This window comes from Amyelois transitella, chromosome 23, assembly GCF_032362555.1.
Source record: "Amyelois transitella isolate CPQ chromosome 23, ilAmyTran1.1, whole genome shotgun sequence".
Lineage (NCBI taxonomy): Eukaryota > Metazoa > Arthropoda > Insecta > Lepidoptera > Pyralidae > Amyelois > Amyelois transitella.
This window is the reverse complement of record NC_083526.1, coordinates 3,743,040-3,764,131: the sequence shown is the minus strand read 5'-3', so window position 1 is coordinate 3,764,131 and position 21,092 is coordinate 3,743,040. Positions and strand designations below refer to the sequence as shown.

At 37.7% G+C, this 21,092-nt stretch overlaps 4 protein-coding genes across 5 annotated transcripts; 2 read left to right on the top strand and 2 right to left on the bottom strand.

The window, feature by feature from the left end:
• Positions 1–5,532: 5,532 nt before the first annotated feature.
• LOC106130638 (telomerase reverse transcriptase-like) lies at positions 5,533–8,011 on the bottom strand. The gene has a single exon (XM_013329534.2). The coding sequence runs from the start codon at positions 7,901–7,903 to the stop codon at positions 5,774–5,776; it is 2,130 nt and encodes a 709-aa protein (XP_013184988.2). The 5' UTR covers positions 7,904–8,011; the 3' UTR covers positions 5,533–5,773.
• A 246-nt stretch (positions 8,012–8,257) lies between these two features.
• On the top strand, positions 8,258–9,982 carry LOC106130682 (glycerate kinase). The gene has a single exon (XM_013329581.2). The coding sequence runs from the start codon at positions 8,293–8,295 to the stop codon at positions 9,877–9,879; it is 1,587 nt and encodes a 528-aa protein (XP_013185035.2). The 5' UTR covers positions 8,258–8,292; the 3' UTR covers positions 9,880–9,982.
• Positions 9,888–12,126, bottom strand: LOC106130683 (uncharacterized). 2 transcript variants are annotated; one of them, XM_060950918.1, is made up of 4 exons: positions 12,074–12,126; positions 11,539–11,647; positions 10,411–10,518; positions 9,888–10,331 (listed from the first exon to the last, which is right to left on the bottom strand). In XM_060950918.1, the coding sequence occupies exons 2-4, from the start codon at positions 11,644–11,646 to the stop codon at positions 9,942–9,944; spliced, it is 606 nt and encodes a 201-aa protein (XP_060806901.1). In that variant the 5' UTR covers position 11,647; positions 12,074–12,126; the 3' UTR covers positions 9,888–9,941. The 2 variants fall into 2 exon arrangements, with proteins under 2 accessions (XP_060806901.1, XP_013185036.2); XM_013329582.2 differs by having other exon boundaries at positions 11,925–12,120.
• Positions 12,127–12,279: 153 nt separating this feature from the next.
• On the top strand, positions 12,280–20,942 carry LOC106130746 (DNA replication licensing factor Mcm6). The gene is made up of 14 exons (XM_013329665.2): positions 12,280–12,665; positions 12,833–13,256; positions 13,433–13,624; positions 13,836–14,008; positions 14,437–14,560; positions 14,809–14,947; positions 15,192–15,349; positions 16,728–16,880; positions 17,361–17,666; positions 17,989–18,173; positions 18,601–18,728; positions 19,251–19,376; positions 20,128–20,273; positions 20,759–20,942. Exons 1-14 carry the CDS (start codon positions 12,574–12,576, stop codon positions 20,876–20,878), a joined length of 2,466 nt encoding a protein of 821 aa, XP_013185119.2. The 5' UTR covers positions 12,280–12,573; the 3' UTR covers positions 20,879–20,942.
• The last annotated feature ends 150 nt before the right edge of the window (positions 20,943–21,092 follow it).

Here is a 21,092-nt window from a genome sequence, read left to right as displayed (position 1 = left end):
TGATGAAGTGACATCGAGGGTCTGATGATGCAGTCGGAAGGTGGTATACAGGATCTACGCTCCGGTAACTCGTATCGCGCTGTGTTTTAGCTCGTCAGTTTTGTCTCAGTGAGCACTTTCTGATGAAGTGACATCGAGGGTCTGATGATGCAGTCGGAAGGTGGTATACAGGATCTATGCTCCGGTAACTCGTATCGCGCTGTGTTTTAGCTCGTTAGTTTTGTCTCCGTGAGCACTTTCTGATGAAGTGACATCGAGGGTCTGATGATGCAGTCGGAAGGTGGTATACAGGATCTACGCTCCGGTAACTCGTATCGCGCTGTGTTTTAGCTCGTCAGTTTTGTCTCAGTGAGCACTTTCTGATGAAGTGACATCGAGGGTCTGATGATGCAGTCGGAAGGTGGTATACAGTATACAGGATCTACGCTCCGGTAACTCGTATCGCGCTGTGTTTTAGCTCGTTAGTTTTGTCTCCGTGAGCACTTTCTGATGAAGTGACATCGAGGGTCTGATGATGCAGTCGGAAGGTGGTATACAGTATACAGGATCTATGCTCCGGTAACTCGTATCGCGCTGTGTTTTAGCTCGTTAGTTTTGTCTCCGTGAGCACTTTCTGATGAAGTGACATCGAGGGTCTGATGATGCAGTCGGAAGGTGGTATACAGGATCTACGCTCCGGTAACTCGTATCGCGCTGTGTTTTAGCTCGTTAGTTTTGTCTCCGTGAGCACTTTCTGATGACATCGATGTCTGGTTTGAATACATGCTAATAATTTTATTTTATTGACAGATTAAAATGGAACCCCAAACCCCAAGTACTTCCAGAAGCATGTTTGTCGGCTTGGAGGTGACTAGAACTCCTCAGGGATCCCTTATTCGGGGCAGAGATGTAGTCTTGGAGACATCTGGATCAGGGAGGATTAGAGTATGTTATTTTCCAGTTTTGTTAACTTTCCCTTTTACTTTAAAAACAAAAACTGATTATTTCGTATATTTTATTACAGCCTTGGCGGCCCCAAAATTTATCTGTGGAAGGCGAAGCCATAGAGATCGTGGATGAGTTGGTCCATGGCGGCGAAAAAGTAGCTGCTGTAAGAATGGTTTTCTTTTTTTTGATAACTTTAGTAGATGTTCAACTTTTTTTTAACTACCAAGATAATAATATGTCGAGATGTATACTAACTTATTGCTCACTTATTGATGTCTATTGTAAGGATTATCGAAACAAAATATTACCTATTATCACAACATGCAATGTTATTTACAAAATAATTATTTTTTAGGTACCAGAGGAACGTACGAAAGGTCAGCCGCGTAATCTTTTTGGCCGAGAACCTGTAAGTTTCATTTTCATAACACTCTTTGAAAGTATAAATTACTTGCATTGAGAAAGGGATTTTTATTTATTGCCGCTCTCATCGTGCACCGGACTATCTGATAGAAATCTAGTCCATCCAGTAACTAAGGTAATGTAACTAAGGGTGTTTGGTTTGTGCTTCAATAACACAATTCTGCTAAAATTGGCAATGCGGTATGAATGTATTGTAACTTCATTGATATAAAGGTGTTTGGTGTATGCTCAATAACGTAATTCAGCGAAATTGGCAATATGGCATGAATATATTGAAAGTTAATTGAATAAAAATGAACAGGAATCTCTATTCCTGTTCATCGTTGGGATACACTAATTATTCCTTTTTATAAAAATATTGTGGTTGGCATCTCTAACAATACCCGCTTTTGTTATGTTTGTGTGTATGCTTGCATGTGGTTTAGGGTTTGGTTTTTTTAATAGGATGAAGACATACTGGATCCTGAGCTGGCTGAAGAATTAGCCATCGACTCTGGAAGTGATGAGGATGCCGAGGAAGAATTGACTCTCGATCAGTTACAGCAGATGTTGGAATCAGATGACGATTTTATTGAAGATGAAGTTAGTGAGGAGCCATTGACTTGGTCATCTGATTTTAACGAATTTAGAGGGGTCAGGGAGGACTTCAACGAAGAAGCTGGTCCTAAAATTGAGGGAACAAGTCCTTTAGGCTTGTTTACTCAAATTTGGGACCAGCCTCTGATGGATTCTATTGTCCACGAAACGAATCATTACGCTTGGGAAACAATAACCGGTTTCTTTGAAACCGGAGACTCCATGCCAAGTAAATCTCGCATGAACGACTGGGTGGAAACTTCGGTTTCCGAACTATATAGGCTTATAGGTGTGATGATATTTATGTCAATATGTGTAAGAAGTAGGTTAGAGGAATATTGGATGACGGGTGTGATGGGTATGCCGGAGTTTCGAAAACTGATGTCAAGGGATCATTACGTAATGCTCTTAAAATTTTTGCACTTTACTGATAACAACAACATACATGTACAGGGGCGTGATAAGAAAATAGCTAAAATAAAACCTATTATAGATTATTTAAATAAAAAATTCCAGTCCATTTACGTGCCTCACAGAGAAGTATCGATAGACGAATCGTTGCTGCTTTGGAAGGGTCATTTAAGCTGGAAACAATGCATTCGTTCCAAAGCAGCTCGATTCGGTATCAAAAGTTATGAACTCTGTGAGGCCGTAACTGGATACGTAGTAAATTTAATTTTGTATGCCGGCAAAGGCACGACAACTGCAGAAACGGTTTACGGGTTTACTACATCCACTGCCAAAATAGTCCTTGAGCTTTTCAAGAACTATTTAGGCAAGGGATATACCCTGTTCATGGACAATTTTTATAATTCTGTTCCTCTGACCCAATTTCTAAAAAAACATAAAACTGACGTAGTCGGTACTCTGAACCGTCGCCGAAAAGACACGCCCGTAGAAATCCAAAATTTGCAGGATAAAAGGATGGCTAGGGGTAGTGTGGTAAGTAGACACTGTGGTGATGTATCCGTCATAGCATGGAAAGATGTGAAGCTTGTCACCACTGTATCTACTTACCACAAAACAGATATGGCTCCAGGGCACAGGGCTGGCCAACCCTGCTCCAAACCAGTCGTGGTCCATGAATATAATAAATACATGGGAGGCGTCGATCTCAAAGATCAAAAGCTAAGCATGTATTTATTAGAAAGAAAGAGGGGAATCAAATGGTATATTAAAGTTTTTAGACGTCTTTTAAATATATCTATTTTAAATGCATATATTATATATTGTGCTAACATTGGCCAGCATAAAAAAATGACTCACCGCCAATTTCGTTTCAAGCTTGCTGAAGAGCTCTGCTTAGAATTCGGACAAAACGTCTCCTCACGTTCGCGCCAGGTCCCCATCCCCACCTGTAGCAGGCTGAACAGGGATTTTAATCATTTCCCTGTTCATAATGAGGTGACCGAGGAGCGAACCAAAAAACAAGATAAATTTAAGAGGGGACGTTGTGTTAGATGCAGGCAAAAATGTAACATCGCGTGCAGTCATTGCACGGTGTATATTTGTGTTGGCCAATGTTGGCTTGAGTATCATACTTTAGAAAATCTATAGTTTGTAAATTACTTCTGTAGTTACATATATATAAAATATATAATTAAATATTATCTATTTATTTATATTAGTTATATATTTATATAAAATGTGTGATGTAGTAGTCAACACACCAGACTGCTACTTCCAGGTCTCGGGTTCGATCCCCAGTCAGGTCAAGTTGGTAAATTATCTTTTTCATATTGACTTCTGATCTTGGGTGTTTATCTATTTATGTATACATTATTTTATTTTTAAATATTAATATTAGGATTATTGTTTAAAAATACTTTTTTCTCTTTGATCCCTTCTTTCTTAGGACTGCACTGGTTTGGTCTACGGGTTATAAGATACATAGAATGAATATACAAATAAAATAAAAAAAAAAAAAATTCAAAGCCCTTCAGGCGAGTAGGCGACCAATACTGTTGAAAAGAGTTTCTTTCGGCGTTTCTTCTCTTGCAGTGGTCGGTTACGAAGCGCTAGTAGTCTTTAGCTTTGAAAGAATTAATAATTTTAAATTTGAGTTTTGAATACATATCTATTTAATTTATCTAAATCGATAATTTTTACATGTAATTTGACGTAAAAAAGTGCCTACAAAGGCCTATTTTCTGAATAAACGTTTGAGTTTGGTTACAGTCGGCTTGAGCTCGATCGAACGCATGCGTGTTTTGAGTCCAAACATGCTTTGTTTAAAATTTAAGTTGACGTCATTTAGAGACACTGCTGCAGTGCAGTTTGGTGCCTATTCTTCTGTTATCCTATTCTTCACTTGCGCTTCTGAATTTGTGTAAACTTTTTTGCATATGAATATTCTGCAGACTGTTTAAATAACACCCTTTTAAAACGTTGTTGTTATCAGTAAAGTGAAATGATGGGAATCTAAAATTTCGATTCCTACGCAAAATTTTTTTGTTTAATTTGAATTCATAATTCATTAAAAATAAGTATTTTTTTTTACAAAACAACCGACTTCAACACTATTCCCTATCTCAAAAATTACTGAACCGATTTTGATGAAAGTATTTTTTTTCAATAAGTCTTTATATATTACATAGTTCTTATCATTATAGATTTATTGAAAAAAAAAACTTATCAAAAACAGTTCAGTAATTATTTTTACAAAATTGTAATTTTATTTTTATTTTTTCATTGGTAAAAATAATTCCTAGTATGTACTATGAATCATTGGTAAAAATAATTACTAGTATGTACTATGAATTGAATAGGTTTAGAGTAGTGGAAACCAATAAACATTGTACATTTTTGTATTCCAATAAAAGAAACATTTTAATCAACATTTTATTTTTATTTTTACAAGACACTCTTTTCCAAATTACTAACGTGCACAACTAAAAACAAACATCCTGTAGATATGCCCAGATCCGACCTAAAGCAGTTAGACAAACATTGACAGTGGACGGATACGGCCATCAGCAGTTAGGCGTTAACCACATGCCGCCATTTTGTCCAGATACGGCCATCAGCAGACAAGCAAGGCAAACAAGTCACGCACACAGACATACATTTTTCTAGTTTTTGGCTATGGTTTTTCGCTCATTTTCTCTAGGCAAGCTATATATGTCTGATATAAAAACGAAACTACAATTTTTCGTGTTTGCCACACTGCCCTTACAGTTGAGCAAAGACAAATGTAAGTGAATGAACGAGCCAATTGAAAAAATGATAGTTTTCTAGGTAAGTTTTCAGTTTTTAGTAGAAATATACTATTTTAAGACATTTAGATACATTTTACTTGTTGTTTTGTGAAGCCAAATACATTATTTACGATTACAATGCCTCAAATAAATCTACATTTCAATATTTTCATGGTAATAGAAGTATAAAGTTTGCGTTGTAGAAGTTGCAAAATGGCGAAATCGTGATTCTTACTGGATTATTTGTGAAGACGATTTTAGAGAATTTTACTTGGGACATAATAACTTTTTGGCACCATTAAATTCCTCAATTATTGGACTTTGTGGAATAGTAAACAAAAACAGAATATATGAAAGATGTAAATTGCAAAATCAGTAAAATATTTACAATGGATAATTTTTCGGTAAGTTTTGAATTCAGTGACCTAAATATAATAAACGCAAGTGTTTTTTCGCATCAAAATTTATTGCATATGATTCTTCATTTATATATCTTTAAAAAAAAATAAATTTTTGGGTAGGTCCCAAATAATTATATACAGATATACAACAAAATCTAAGACACTGCGCGCCCGTCCGCCGCGGCGCTTGAACGCCGCAGACGAGGTGCGCAGTTTGCGTATAGCCGCCGCAGCTGAAGGGTTAAAATATTACAACTCCAAGAACTTCCTGCGATTATAGCACTCGAATCCCGGTGGCAATTCATCGAATTTCTTCATGATTACTCTCCAATCGGACCGCCTGCAGATTTCCCTCACGGCCGGCCGCGAACAAACGCCACCGCCGTCTATCCTACTAGCGTGCTCTCTCCATCTTCCAAACAAACAATTACACTTCGCCAACTCTGCGCCAATAAATGGTACAAGAGTCGTACATCTCGGAGTTTTTTGCGCGCACATAATCAACGCTTTCCATGATAAATATCTAAAATGATTTATACAATAAACGAAAGGCACATCTTTGTATTTATTCTTCATCAACGTCTCTATCACTGTGTTACAAAGTTTCACCGTAACTTTCTTCTTATACAGCGATAAATATTGCTTCATTGCGTTTCCGTCGCACAGAATTGCTAAAATCGTGCAAAATTTATTTGCAGAAAGACACAAAGTAGTAAAAATATGAGTCCAAATTTCCTCTTCCGTATTACGGCGCAAATTGAAAAGGTGCTCGTTTATGTGAATACTCGATTGGCCGATGCGTTGCTCCAAAAAGTTGTATAAATTCATGATTGCTTGTGAGAATGCTATTTTGTAACACATTTGTCCAGTAAATACATTATTCGCCCGACGCACGTGCAACGTTAGTGTATTGTATGTATAGCCAAGAATAGTTATCTCTTCGCTAAATTTAATACCTTCTTGATGAAAATTAGTGACTGTTTTTTCATAATTAACATTTTTGTAACTCGTTAGTGCGTCTAAAAATGATTGGCCGTCTTTCAAAGAATCTGTAATGTACAAATAATCATCTACAACTCGGATAAACAGTCGTATGCCAGATTCCGCCTTCTGCAGATGTTGAGAAAAATATATTTCATCCATATGCGTGTAATACAGCTCTGAAAGCGCCGGCGAATATTTATATCCTTGAACAAGACCTTTCTTCCAATTAAAAATCGTGGATCCAGCGCGAACTAAGATGGGTTTCCTCAATTCTGCTATCAGTTCCTTATATTGTTGCTTAAATTTTTCAGTCAAACCAATATTTTCGGATTTATATTTCCGATATCTCTCGTCCAATATCTTGAGTAAAGCTTCTCTATCTATTGCCCCAAAAGCATTACTTAAATCAGTCTTAACAAAATAAAGTCGTGGTTTATTCCGTTTAAGCCATTCGTTATATACCAAGGAAAACTGGTTTTCTATTTTTGTATGGGGTTTTCCTGTTAAGGATTTCAGAAAATTCAGCCTGTCCCTAATTTTATACTTCTCAGCCAGACTTAAAGAGTCGCTTTTATACCTCACGATCGGCCGGCAATCGTTATTCTTTTTCAAAACTAAATGTAACTTTGGTATATCCTTCTTAAAACTCTTAAGTTTCCTTTTTTTATTGTGACTGTAAGACCGCTTCACCTGCTTACCTACACAATAACAGTCAACTTTGGTTATAACTGATCTCAGAACCATGTTTGATATTGTTCTATCATAAAAACTTTGCCATTGGTTTTTCTTGAAATAATAAAGTTTATACTCATCAGCATCCAGTTTACAAGTCGTTACGTAGAAATTCAGGCAAATCATTGAAGACAAAATATTATCAATTATCCAAATGATAATATTAGTAAGAATAGTCTCTGTGCTAGTTCCACAAATACTTTTCCAGGGGCCAACTGCAAAGTTCCATTTTCTTGTATGACTTTTAAGTAGTATGTGCTGTCGTTTTGTACTGTAAATAACCACTTGAACAAATCTTTGGAACAATCTTTCATTGTCCTTTCCACCAAAGAAATTGCTAGGTATAATATCATTCAGGGCTTTGTGGCACATACTGAATATGTCTGTTTTATTCAACGCTTGCAGATCATGTGTGGAGTCATTCTTTTCAAATATAAAATATTGTTTAAAGTCATGTCTGGACTTTTCTCTTACATTAGTTTTAATTTTTGATAAGACTTGAATAATATCAGTGGACAAAACACTTACTAATTTCTCGTCCTTGAGTACGTGGAGAAGAAAAGGCGCATCTTCTTTCAACAGATTCGGCTTGACAATATTAGAAAATGATCGCACATTTTGTTTATCAACAAAACTTTGTGAAAAGCAAACAGCTTCTTCCATTATTCCAAATTAACACAGAAGTAAATAGGCACAGGTCTTGAACTTATTTTTACCTTTACCTTTGGAAAAACAACAATGAGATAGGAGCCCAGCAAAAACTTAAATGTAATGGGGAACTTGTTATGACATGTTATGTTTGTAAAGCGCGGCAGTGCAATCGACGTTCCGTTCCGCATGAAATAGAGCGAGTTAGACTCACTATATATTTAATTTGTAAAGTGAAATTTTGTTCATAAAAATAACTGACTAGCTTATTATGGAAAATACCCGCCGTTTGATATTTTTTTTATTAAAACGGAATAAATTCGACTTTGGCAATGACAAGACTGACCTTGATTCATTTAAGGAAACAATATTAAGTGCAACATGCTTGTATCAAGTGTGATGTTATGAGGTTCATGTGTATCAATGATAAAATAAATAATGATATAATCTGTACACAATATACAATGATAAGAAACTTCTTACACTTACACAATAATACAAAGATTACAGTTTTATTTCTTAAAAAATTCAGTAAAGCAAATATGGCTAAATCGACGATCAGTGATTTACGGCAAATATTCAAGAGTAGTGTATCAGCAGTTCTACCCGAAAATCTAATCAGAAAATCAATCAAATTTGATGTGACTAACCAACAGTTGAATATAGCTGGTAAGAACTATAATTTACAACAGAAGAACTTATACTTAGTTGGATTTGGAAAGGCCGTTCAGAATATGGCAATCGAAGTAGAAAACATTTTAAATACCCAAATTTGTGAAGGAATTATTAGTATTCCTGTTGGAAGTTTAGTTCATAAGAAAAATAAAAGTAATGTTACTTACTGTGAGGGTGCGCAGAATAATTTGCCTGATGCTGATGCAGTATCAACTGCCCGGAAAATAAAAGAACTAGTGACTAAATTAGGTGGAAATGACCTACTTTTAGTTCTCATATCAGGAGGAGGATCGGCACTTCTTCCTCTACCAAAAGATCCAATTACTATAGAAGAGAAGACTCGACTTATAAAACAATTGGGTAACTCAGGTGCTGATATCACAGAACTTAATAGTGTAAGAAAGAGAATTTCTGATGTGAAAGGAGGGCAGTTAGCTATCAAAGCACAACCTGCTGAGGTTGTCTCATTAATACTTTCCGATATTGTGGGAGATCCTTTGGATTTAATAGCTAGTGGACCAACTACTGAAGACGAGGATAATCAGCAGAAAGCACTTGAAATAATTAAGAAGTATGAACTATACGACGTCCTACCTCCATCAATTAAAGAGGTTTTAAAAAAAGAGAAATCAAAAGGATTTCCCAATGATAACGTCAAAAATCATATTATAGGATCAAATAAATTAAGTATTCCTGCAGCATACAATAAAGCAAAGGAATTGAACTACTGGCCCTTAGAAATTTCAAACCAAGTTACAGGTAATGTTAAAATTGTGGCAGAAAAATATGTGGAATTGACAAATTATATTTGTCAGTTTGTAGTTGGTCAATTGGATACAAAATTGTTAGAAGAGAAACTCGAAAATCTAGAGATTCCTGGTTTAGTCTCCAATTTACCAAGGCAATTAAGTGATGCTTGTGTCGTAGATAAAGATCTTTGCCTGATCTTTGGTGGAGAAATAACTGTTGAGGTAAAAGGAAATGGAAAAGGAGGAAGAAACCAACAACTTGCTCTAGAATTTTCAAGAAAAATTAACAAAATTAAAGATTCCTTTGATAATTTTGATGTCAATTTCCTAAGTGCTGGTACTGATGGTATTGATGGCCCAACTGATGCTGCTGGGGCTATGGGTCACAAAAATCTAATTTTAGATGCAAAGAAAAAAGGAATAGATGTATATAAATATTTAGATAATAATGATTCATACAATTTCTACAAAAACTACAGGGAAGGTGATCTACATGTCATTACAGGACATACTAATACTAATGTTATGGATATACACTTGATTATAATAAGGAGAATAAATAAATAGACTAGAAATACTTTACAAAAAAAATATATTTCATACAACAAATCTGTTATTTCATTACCTATTTATGTAGATGGTTTTAAGAATAAATTAAGTTTGTTCTGTTTCTTCTGTTCTTCTTTTAACTTAGCTGTAGCAAGCACAGCCTTCTGACAAAGTCCAGCAAACTTATCCTTTTTCTTTTTATTATTTTTTATTACTTTAGGCTGTTCTTTAACAGTCTTCAAAGTATTTTCATTATTTTTCAAGGAAAATATGTCCTTAGAATTAGCATATACATTGATTTGTTGACTGTTTTTCTTTGGATTATTTAAAACAACATTATCTATTTTCTTTTTCTTTTTTTCTTCAATTCCATTTGTTGTACCTACAGAAATTTTTTGTGGATCTTTTTCTCTGTCCAATTTTGCTACTGGTATACTAGTGGTGTGTTTACAAAATGAACATGTATGCTCCTGTAATACAAAAATATATTTTAATTCAAAATTATTTCACTGTAACTTTAACTCACTTTTTTTTATTAATATATTTTACCAATTCTTTCTTATAAGATAACTCCTTGAGTAAATTGGGATCCTTTTTCTTGACTGCTTTAAGTCGCAACCGTCGCCGCTGTTGTTTGCTGAGTTTTCTTGATTTAATCTGTAAGGGCATGATGATATTACCATCTATATACATAAATATAATGATGTCTATATCCATTGTTGGGTAGACAGAGCAAACAGTCCTGAAAACACTGATATGCCGTGTTCAGATTTTTGGCTTAATGATAGAATTGATATTTATATAGTGACAGGTTGCTAGCCAATTGCCTAAAGGAAGAATCCCAAGTTAATAAGCCTATCCCTTAGTCGCCTTTTACAACATCCATGGGAAAGAGATGGATTGGCTCTTCTCATTTTTTATTGTTGCCAGGAATCACACCCCACGAAATACAAATGTCATATAAAGTTCAATAAATTGAATGACAAGACAGATGGATGGATGGCATATAAGTTTAATAATGGCAAAGTGACTTTTATGCTCAAGGCTACACTTCTGCATATTCCTTTACTCTTCTACTCACCATAAGAGCATCAGTTAGTATTCAAACTAATGTGCATAACTTTGAAAATAGTCTTTGGTACATGGCAGAAGTGGAATTATAAACTGCGCCTTTTTGTGCCACATACATTTCAACCAGGCACCTTACCGATTCAACCATGGGCAGGTTCTTATATTTTTCCCACGGAATACCATGGGGTTCCCTGCACTTTAGAATAAAACCAGTCTATATCTTTCACATGGATGTTGTAAAACATAACTAAGGTAATAAGGTGATAGGCTAGCAAACTTTCACTATATACATTTTAATGCCAATTTCAGTCTTTTCAAGACTGTTGGCTTTGTCTACATTGTAAGGGATATAGATTTTACTTTAAAAATCTTCCTTAAGATTACAATCTCATTTCTACTAAGTATGTTATGTATCATACATTAACTTGGACCTTGAAGCTATCCAACAGTTTTCAGTGTTTGATCTTTGGCATTTTGGCAATGATTTTGAATACAGCTTATAGAATTTGATTAGTTAAAAAATCAGTCTCAAATAAAATGTGAAGGAAGTTACTTAATGCCATATCTGTATAAGCTCATGCTTGAAGATACTTTTTTGAACATTACCTTTAATAAACTATTGTCCCATTCAATGCAACAATGTGGACATCTAAGTTTAGGTGAAAAATATCTGTTTGGAAGAACACCTGTCTTAGATATTTCATCACATCTCATCCTGAAATTAAACATTTTATATCTATATTAATATTATAAAGATGTAAAGTTTTAAAATCATTGTTTTGTTTGAAAGGGCTAATTCTTTCACCACAAAATAGGGTTAATATTCCGCGGCGGGCATACTTTTAACCTGTCCATTACATCAAATTGCAGTCAAAACCACTATTACACCGGATTTTGCCTTAGCCAAGAGAGCTTTTGGTAAGACAGGCCTAAAAAAAGAAGTTTATGATTGGATTTGAGGAAATTCTCACGGGAGCGCAAGCCAGACTTACAGGTAATAACTTCTCAATATGTTCTTAACGTTTTTATTTTCAGTTGAAAACAGGCAGGACGCTGCATTGAACAGAAAACCAACATGTTTTTCAGTCATCTCAATAGAAAAAATAGTTTTAATTACATAAAAGTATGTACAACTTTTTACCAAAGCTTTTAATTTTCATTCACGTTTGTTTTGTTTCGTTTCGTTGATTATTTTCACGTGACTGACACATAAATGACAGTGACCGTTAATTTTCTACCAATCTTTTTAATTTTTCTTCTGTTGTTTTTTGGTTGTTTGATTCCTTTGCTTGATTCTCAGAGTAAAAAAAAATATTTCCCGCCAAAACGTCACTACTTTAATAAAGTGTCATTTTTTTTATGTTTGTTTCTCGCACGTTGCTTTTTTGCTTTAAAATATTGTTTTTCCATTAAATTGTGGTTTTGTAACCGCACTAATAGTAATAATTATATGAGTTCTAAACTTGTGATACTGTTTAATGAATAACTTTGATAGTTTGATTCAACATAAATCGCCGTTTCGCTAGTGAAGAACTGTGGATCTTTATACCGGCAAAGCGTTTTGCTATATCTTTATGTTATTACTTGTGTTGGTAAAGTATTAGTAGTTCCGATCATATTTGGTGAATCTGAAATTCCAATATGGATGTAGCAGATACATTTGCCACACAAAGCCAAGTAAAAGATGAAATTGGGGTTAGATGCCAAAAACTATTTCAGGATTTTCTTGAAGAGTAAGTTTTCAGCAATTTCCAATTTAATATTTTTTTCGTAATGACTTAACTCTCATATACTGTAACCAAATCTTTCGATACAATGAAAAACAGTAAAGATTTTTCAAATCAAACATTTATTTTTATACTTGGTCATAAATAGACAAGCAACTATGTTTTTGCTACAGGTTCAAAGAAGATAATGAAATTAAGTATGAGAAACAGGCAAAAGAGTTGATTAAACCTGAACTTAGCACACTAGAAGTTAGTTTTGATGATGTTGAAAAGTATAATCAGAATCTTGCCACAACAATAATTGAAGAGTATTACCGTATCTACCCGTTTCTTAACCAAGCAATACTGAACTATGTTTTAAGTCTTGCGGAGAGTAGAGACAAAAAAGATTTACAGGATAAAGAATGTTATGTGTCATTTGTGGATGTTCCTACTCGGCATAAAGTTAGAGAGTTGACGACAGCTAAAATTGGGACACTGATCAGGATATCAGGTCAGATAGTGAGAACACATCCGGTGCATCCCGAGCTGGTCTTGGGCACCTTTGTCTGCTTAGACTGCCAGACAGTTATCAAAAATGTTGAACAACAATTTAAGGTAAAGTTTGATTTGATTATTTAAAAAAAAAATCCTGAAAAATATATCCTGCATTGATATTCATTTTCACCTGACATCATAAGTACTTTTATTATGATCCTTGACTATAGGGGCAAATCTCGTTTTTGTTCTATATCTTTTGTACAAATAAATAATCTATTGATTAATCTTTTCAGTACACAATCCCCACCATTTGCCGTAACCCTGTGTGTGCAAACCGTCGCCGTTTCATGTTGGATGCGGATAAGTCCGTCTTTGTGGACTTCCAGAAGATCCGCATACAGGAGACTCAAGCAGAGTTACCCAGGGGATGCATACCTCGCTCCCTTGAAGTCATATTGAGGGCAGAGGCTGTGGAATCAGTACAGGTATGTATCCTTAAGACACCAAAAAACTGCCTTGGTAATGAGAATACCAGGAAAGCTGGGTAACAAAAACAAAGCCATATTGTTCAGCAAGCCACAGGAAAGAACACAATTTATCAAATTTTGTGTCATAGCTCCTAATTTCACAACTTGTAACAATTAGTAACATATGTAACTAACCTATGGAGTTCCAAAATGTTTGTGTCTATTTCAGGCTGGAGACCGCTATGACTTCACAGGAAGTCTGATTGTTGTCCCCGACGTGGGATCACTATCATTCCCAGGGGCCAAAGCGGAACTCACAACACGCACGAGACAGGCCAACGAGGGCCAGATGGAGGGCATTAAGGGACTGAAAGCGCTTGGTGTGAGAGAGTTACATTACAAGTGAGATATTTAAAAGTATAATGGCTATTCCTATTATATTGTTATTCCTGGCATTAGTTCTCTCTGATACAAAGGCAATCAGTGTGTAGTAATCAATGAATAAGTATGACATCAAGGTATGCAAGATATTTTATAATGCAAGTCATTTTAATTGAGAGGGGAGATGCCGAAAAGAGAGTAGACTCCACAATTTGTAGCATTGGGAAATGCTCGTGCAGATTGACACGAGAAGGAAATGGGCATATAATTTGACACATGCTAAAGAAATTAATAATTCTGATAAGCAAGAGACAGATATTCTGGAATAACCCTTCCTATCTCGGGGGCAAAAGCTAGAGGGAATTAAGTTTATGTGTTGTGTGTGTTAATGTTTATATTATTATTGGTGAATGATCCTGGAAACTTTTATAAATTCCTTTCATTCACAGGACCGCGTTCTTAGCATGCAGTGTACAAGCGATATCGCGTAGATTTGGTACAGCTGACATGGCGACCGACGACCTCACCACTGAGGACATGAGGAAGCAAATGACTGACAAAGAGTGGGACAAGGTCAGTGAAGTCTTATCCAAGTGCCTTAATGAGGAGTGTAAACAGTCAACAAAACTTACATTAAGTTACACCTTTTTTTGTAACTATTTAAGCTATTTTTAGTTATGTTGTTGTCATTGAGCAATACTTCATATCGTATTGTAATTTTGACTTGAATCTATTTCTATCTATACCATGCAAGGAATCATTACAACCTGACTTGTAACAGGAGCCTTATTATGAACTAATTGTTTGTTTTATTTTTTTAGGTATACGAGATGTCGAGAGACCGTAATCTTTACAATAACTTAATTACAAGTCTGTTCCCAAGCATTCATGGCAATAATGAGGTCAAGAGGGGAATTCTTCTTATGTTATTTGGAGGCGTCGCAAAAACTACTGTTGAAGGTAACAAAAACTTTCAAAAATAATATTAAAGAAAGCAAACTGTTTAGTACTTTTGAATCTTACGTATCCATTGTATGTTTTTTGATAGAATGTTGCTTTAAGTTCCTGTTTTTCTAAAGCTAGTCTCGGCACTCAAAAAGTATTTGTTACACTTAAAAATTTTCCAAATTTAACCGACTTCAAAAAAAAAAGGGATAATTTTACAAAAGTTATTAGCAAAGTATAAATTGGTCGGTATTCCCAGGCACGACCCTCCGCGGCGACATCAACGTGTGCATAGTGGGCGACCCCAGCACCGCCAAGTCGCAGCTGCTGCAGCAGGTCAGCGACCTCGCGCCGCGCGCCGTCTACACCAGCGGCAAGGCGTCCTCCGCGGCCGGCCTCACCGCCGCCGTCGTGCGGGTGAGCTACTACTGTGATACACTACACCAGCGGCAAGGCGTCCTCCGCGGCCGGCCTCACCGCCGCCGTCGTGCGGGTGAGCTACTACTGTGATACACTACACCAGCGGCAAGGCGTCCTCCGCGGCCGGCCTCACCGCCGCCGTCGTGCGGGTGAGCTACTACTGTGATACACTACACCAGCGGCAAGGCGTCCTCCGCGGCCGGCCTCACCGCCGCCGTCGTGCGGGTGAGCTACTACTGTGATACACTACACCAGCGGCAAGGCGTCCTCCGCGGCCGGCCTCACCGCCGCCGTCGTGCGGGTGAGCTACTACTGTGATACACTACACCAGCGGCAAGGCGTCCTCCGCGGCCGGCCTCACCGCCGCCGTCGTGCGGGTGAGCTACTACTGTGATACACTACACCAGCGGCAAGGCGTCCTCCGCGGCCGGCCTCACCGCCGCCGTCGTGCGGGTGAGCTACTACTGTGATACACTACACCAGCGGCAAGGCGTCCTCCGCGGCCGGCCTCACCGCCGCCGTCGTGCGGGTGAGCTACTACTGTGATACACTACACCAGCGGCAAGGCGTCCTCCGCGGCCGGCCTCACCGCCGCCGTCGTGCGGGTGAGCTACTACTGTGATACACTACACCAGCGGCAAGGCGTCCTCCGCGGCCGGCCTCACCGCCGCCGTCGTGCGGGTGAGCTACTACTGTGATACACTACACCAGCGGCAAGGCGTCCTCCGCGGCCGGCCTCACCGCCGCCGTCGTGCGGGTGAGCTACTACTGTGATACACTACACCAGCGGCAAGGCGTCCTCCGCGGCCGGCCTCACCGCCGCCGTCGTGCGGGTGAGCTACTACTGTGATACACTACACCAGCGGCAAGGCGTCCTCCGCGGCCGGCCTCACCGCCGCCGTCGTGCGGGTGAGCTACTACTGTGATACACTACACCAGCGGCAAGGCGTCCTCCGCGGCCGGCCTCACCGCCGCCGTCGTGCGGGTGAGCTACTACTGTGATACACTACACCAGCGGGTCACTAATATAACAATAAATCATTGTGCGTAGATAGCTTACGCAAGAGACAAATATATTGATGAAACATCTGATATCACCTGATACTCACACGACAATTCTACATCGATACAAAACAAAAAACGGATGATGATAAAACACGCATAGATGAGAGCAAGCGGAATAGATAAACTGACCTCCAAATATTGAAGAAAGTAGTGATTTTGCAATTCTGGCGGATGTTTGGCAAAGTTTCCACCAGGCCAATAATAATTACAACCAATTCAAAATTAATTGTCAAGATATCCTAAGACAGCTGACAAGTTATCTTATGTAACAAAGTTTTAGTACCATTAACTAAAAATTCTAATTTTCCAGGACGAAGAATCGTTTGACTTCGTGATTGAAGCGGGCGCTCTGATGTTAGCCGACAACGGGGTGTGTTGTATAGACGAGTTCGACAAGATGGACCCCGCTGATCAAGTGGCCATACACGAGGCTATGGAACAACAGACTATATCACTGGCCAAGGTAATAAAAATCGTTATTGCTACAAGCACAAAATAATCACGTCTATAATAAGCAGAATCGAAATCACAATGATTTGCACATAATATTAATATAGTATTGTGTTTTTGTGTTGTTAGCTTTGCACCAATGAGATAAAAAAAGGTCTTACTGGGTAGACAGAGCCCATATAGTTTCGAAAAGACTAAAAGGCCAACTTCAGTTGCATATTTCATTGATGATGGAATAAAGATTCTGATAGTTCATCGCCTAAAAGAGCAATGACTTGAAGACTTGACCCCCGGATCATGGTTAATGTGTCTCCTCAAGAAAAACGTCATTACGAAGATGCTGTAGTATTAAAAATTTTAATGACTTTTTATTTGCTAAACATGCGTATAAATATGTTGTTCATTTGTGTTAAATAAATATATTGAAAGCTTATATTTTTATTTTATTTATTTATTTATTTTATATAATGATATAATATAAATTGGTCCCCAGGCCGGTGTCCGGGCGACCCTGAACGCGCGTACTTCCATCCTGGCGGCCGCCAACCCCGTGGGGGGCCGCTACGACCGCGCCAAGTCTCTGCAGCAGAACGTGTCTCTCAGCGCGCCCATCATGTCCAGATTCGACCTGTTCTTCATATTGATAGACGAGAGCAGCGAAATGGTGGATTATGCGATCGCGAGGAAGATTGTAGATTTGCATTGCAATAAAGAGGAGACGTATGACTGCGTGTATTCTAGGGAAGATCTGCTGAGGTACATCGCGTTCGCGAGGTCGTTCAAACCGATTATTACCGAGGTACGTGTAGAGTGTTTAATAGTAATCGTTTGTAGTGCTTGTACTACAAATTTCACAGGAATAGTATTTTTTCCGGGATATAAGATGCACGCTTTTATTGATGATGTAATATATACAATTGCTAAAGAGAATTTTTGGAAATTCTTATTGTGCAATACTTTAAACCGATATACATAGTTCAAAAGACTTGAAAAAATATCTTCACAAAACTTTAAGTGTCCAGATTCCAATTCCATATTGTTCAAATTCCCTAAACAAATCTGACATCTCTTTATATTATTCCGATTTTAAGCGTAATAATTATATTTTCAAATTCCAACAGGACGCCGGCAAATTATTAGTGGAATACTACACAGTACTCCGGGCGAGAGACGGCACCAGCGCCGGGGCGGGGTCCTGGCGGATCACCGTGCGGCAGCTGGAGTCCATGGTGCGGCTGGCGGAGGCCATGGCCAAGATGCACTGCAGCGGGCGGGTCACCGCGCAGCACGTGGCCGAGGCCTATAGGTCAGTAGCGAGTTGAAGGGCGTTCAAACCATGTTAAAATGTAACACTGTAAATTAATCACGAAAGAACGGCTATGGGACCTTACTCCGCTTGGCAGCCTGTGATGGACAATGGGCTTTTTATTATTTCCTCTTGAGGCATAATAGTTGATAAAGAGGTTTTATAGAATCACTGAAGATAACTAGATAGAGTCATTGATTGTTACATTTATAGCTAACGAATTTTTAGCAATATTTTGGTGATTCAATTTTAGCCTTTGTTAAAATGTTTAACTATGTAAAATTAAGTTAAGCTGGTAATCTTTAATCAGTTACCAAATAAAAAAAAATATGCACAAGTCTTTTATGGCACAAAATACAGAACCCTTAAAAATAAGACCCACCATAAAATTCATATATCAACTGAAAATTAATAATGAAATTTTCAGATTACTGAACAAGTCCATCATTCGAGTGGAGCAGCCTGACATCCACTTGGACGAAGACGAGCCCCAGCTCGAACCCACCATGGAAGTTGACGAAGAAGTACCTGCTACCAACGGTACCAATGGCACCAGTATGTATTATTTTATTATTAGCTATTGCCCACAAATTCCACGGGAATCGTTTCTGGAGAAATAATACTGCGACACCATAGAGATCCTTTGTTGAAACAATGAGCATCCCTTTCTCATGAATGTCATACAAGCTACTACAGATTACCTACTAAGATAGACTACCAACCTATCATCCAGTTGAACGTAGCCTTTTAATTTTTTATGAGACTGTTGGCTAATTTGATAAATGTCACACTACAACAGAATCTAGAACTCTTCTTCGAAGTGCACTAATTCATTAGATTTCTATTTCGACAGGACATAATAAGTTCGACATTATATTTCCCGGAAATATGACAAAAAAATTGTAAAGAAAACAAGTTTCGAAAACATAATGAAGTTAATTTAACCGGGATGAAAACTAGAAAAAGAATAAAGTTTTATTTGTATTGCAGATGGTCAAACAAGTTTCGAAAACATAATGAAGTTAATTTAACCGGGATGAAAACTAGAAAAAGAATAAAGTTTTATTTGTATTGCAGATGGTCAAGTGAACGGCGACTCAGCTCCAAAGAAGAAACTGACTCTTTCCTTCGAGGAATACAAAGCGCTCAGTGATATGTTAGTCGTGTTTATGAGGAAGGAGGAAAACGAGGCTGAAACCAGAGGTATGTACTACATCTTGTATGTTTAGTACCTTAATATTTTGGAAATTATCAAATTTCGCTTAAGGCTTCGGTACTCCGACTTGAAAACCAATCGCTCTGACCACTTCACCAACAGTAACGCGCCGAAATTATCGTACCTTAGCAACCATCGTTTGTAACTTATTTTTAAAGGTTTGTAAAGGCGACAGGTGTTCTGGTTCAGGAAATACTGAATTGATCATGAAAATTCTTACACCGTAAAAAAGGTACATAATCTGAAGGTACGACATTTACAGCGCGTAAATAAAAAAAATCGGGTAATTTCTGTTACCACAGGTATTTTGAGAAATCCTTTCTAGTGCACCTTTAGACCACATAAAGAAACTACATGCCAAATTTCAAATCTTTAGACCCAGTGGTTAGGTCTGTGCGTTGGTACAATCAGTCAGTCCTGTAAATCTATACTAATATTATAAAGCTGAAGAGTTTGTTTGTTTGAACGCGCTAATCTCAGGAACTACTGGTTCTAATTGAAAAATTATTTTTACATTTATCGAGGAAGGCTTTAGGCTATATAACATCACGCTGCAACTATAAAGAGCAAAGAAATAATGGAATATGTGAAAAAAAATGGAGAAAATTATTCATCCTTGAGGGCTACGATGATGCCCAAAATAACTATTCCACGCGGACGAAGTCGCGGGCACAGTTAGTTAATAATAATAAATAAAGCTTTACCTGGTCAAATAGCAATTTATTTCATCTGTAACAGGATCAGAAAGTTCCGGCATGCGCAAGAGTGCGGTAGTGAGCTGGTATCTAGAACAACTGGTGACGCAGGGGCGCATCGAGAACGAAGACGAGCTGCTGGAGAGGAAGACGCTCGTCGAGAAGGTCATTGACCGGCTCATGTACCACGTATGTATATTGTTCTATCTGTGACGACGATTCAAATCCAATTTATCCACGAATCTGTTCTAAATTATCATTAGTTTGAGTGCTTACCGATGTTTTTACAGTGAGGAAAAACGTCGTGATGTAATCTGCATACTCATATAGGGTGTGTAACTAATCATTATCTAATACGCGTTAGATTTCCCTGCAAAGGTTGCGGACGTCTGACGTTCGTATAAAAACCTGACTCACCCAATACAGTATCATGGTCAAGAGGCGCATCGGATAAGTGAGCATTTTGTAATCGATGGGCTAGCAACCTGTCACTATTTGAATCTCAGCTCCATTATAAAGCCAAACAGCTGAACGTGGCCTTGCGGTATTTTCTATACTATTGGCTCCGTCTACCCCGCAAGGGATAAAGACGTAATAATATGTATGTATGTAATCGGGATTAACGCCGTGAGGAAGAAGATTAATAAAATATGAGGTTTTATAACTTTTTGCAGGACCAAGTAATCATCCCCCTATCGACGACGGGCCTCAAAGCGTCTCAGAAGTCTTCAGACCAAGAAATAGAAGACGACCCGCTGCTAGTGGTACATCCCAATTATGTCGTCGACACGTGATCTTTTATCGATCTGACCTGTAAGCTAAGCTTCTTTTTTTTTAATAAAATCATCAGATTACCTACGCGGTTTTTTTTTAAAATCTAAAACCAAAATCATCTTAACTTTTTCACTTTTAACTGTAAAAGTGTAGATTGGATTGGTTAAAGCGAACTACAAGACCAAAGTAGATGAATTCTTTTCACTTTAATGTAACTTGCGTTTTCTTTTTTTT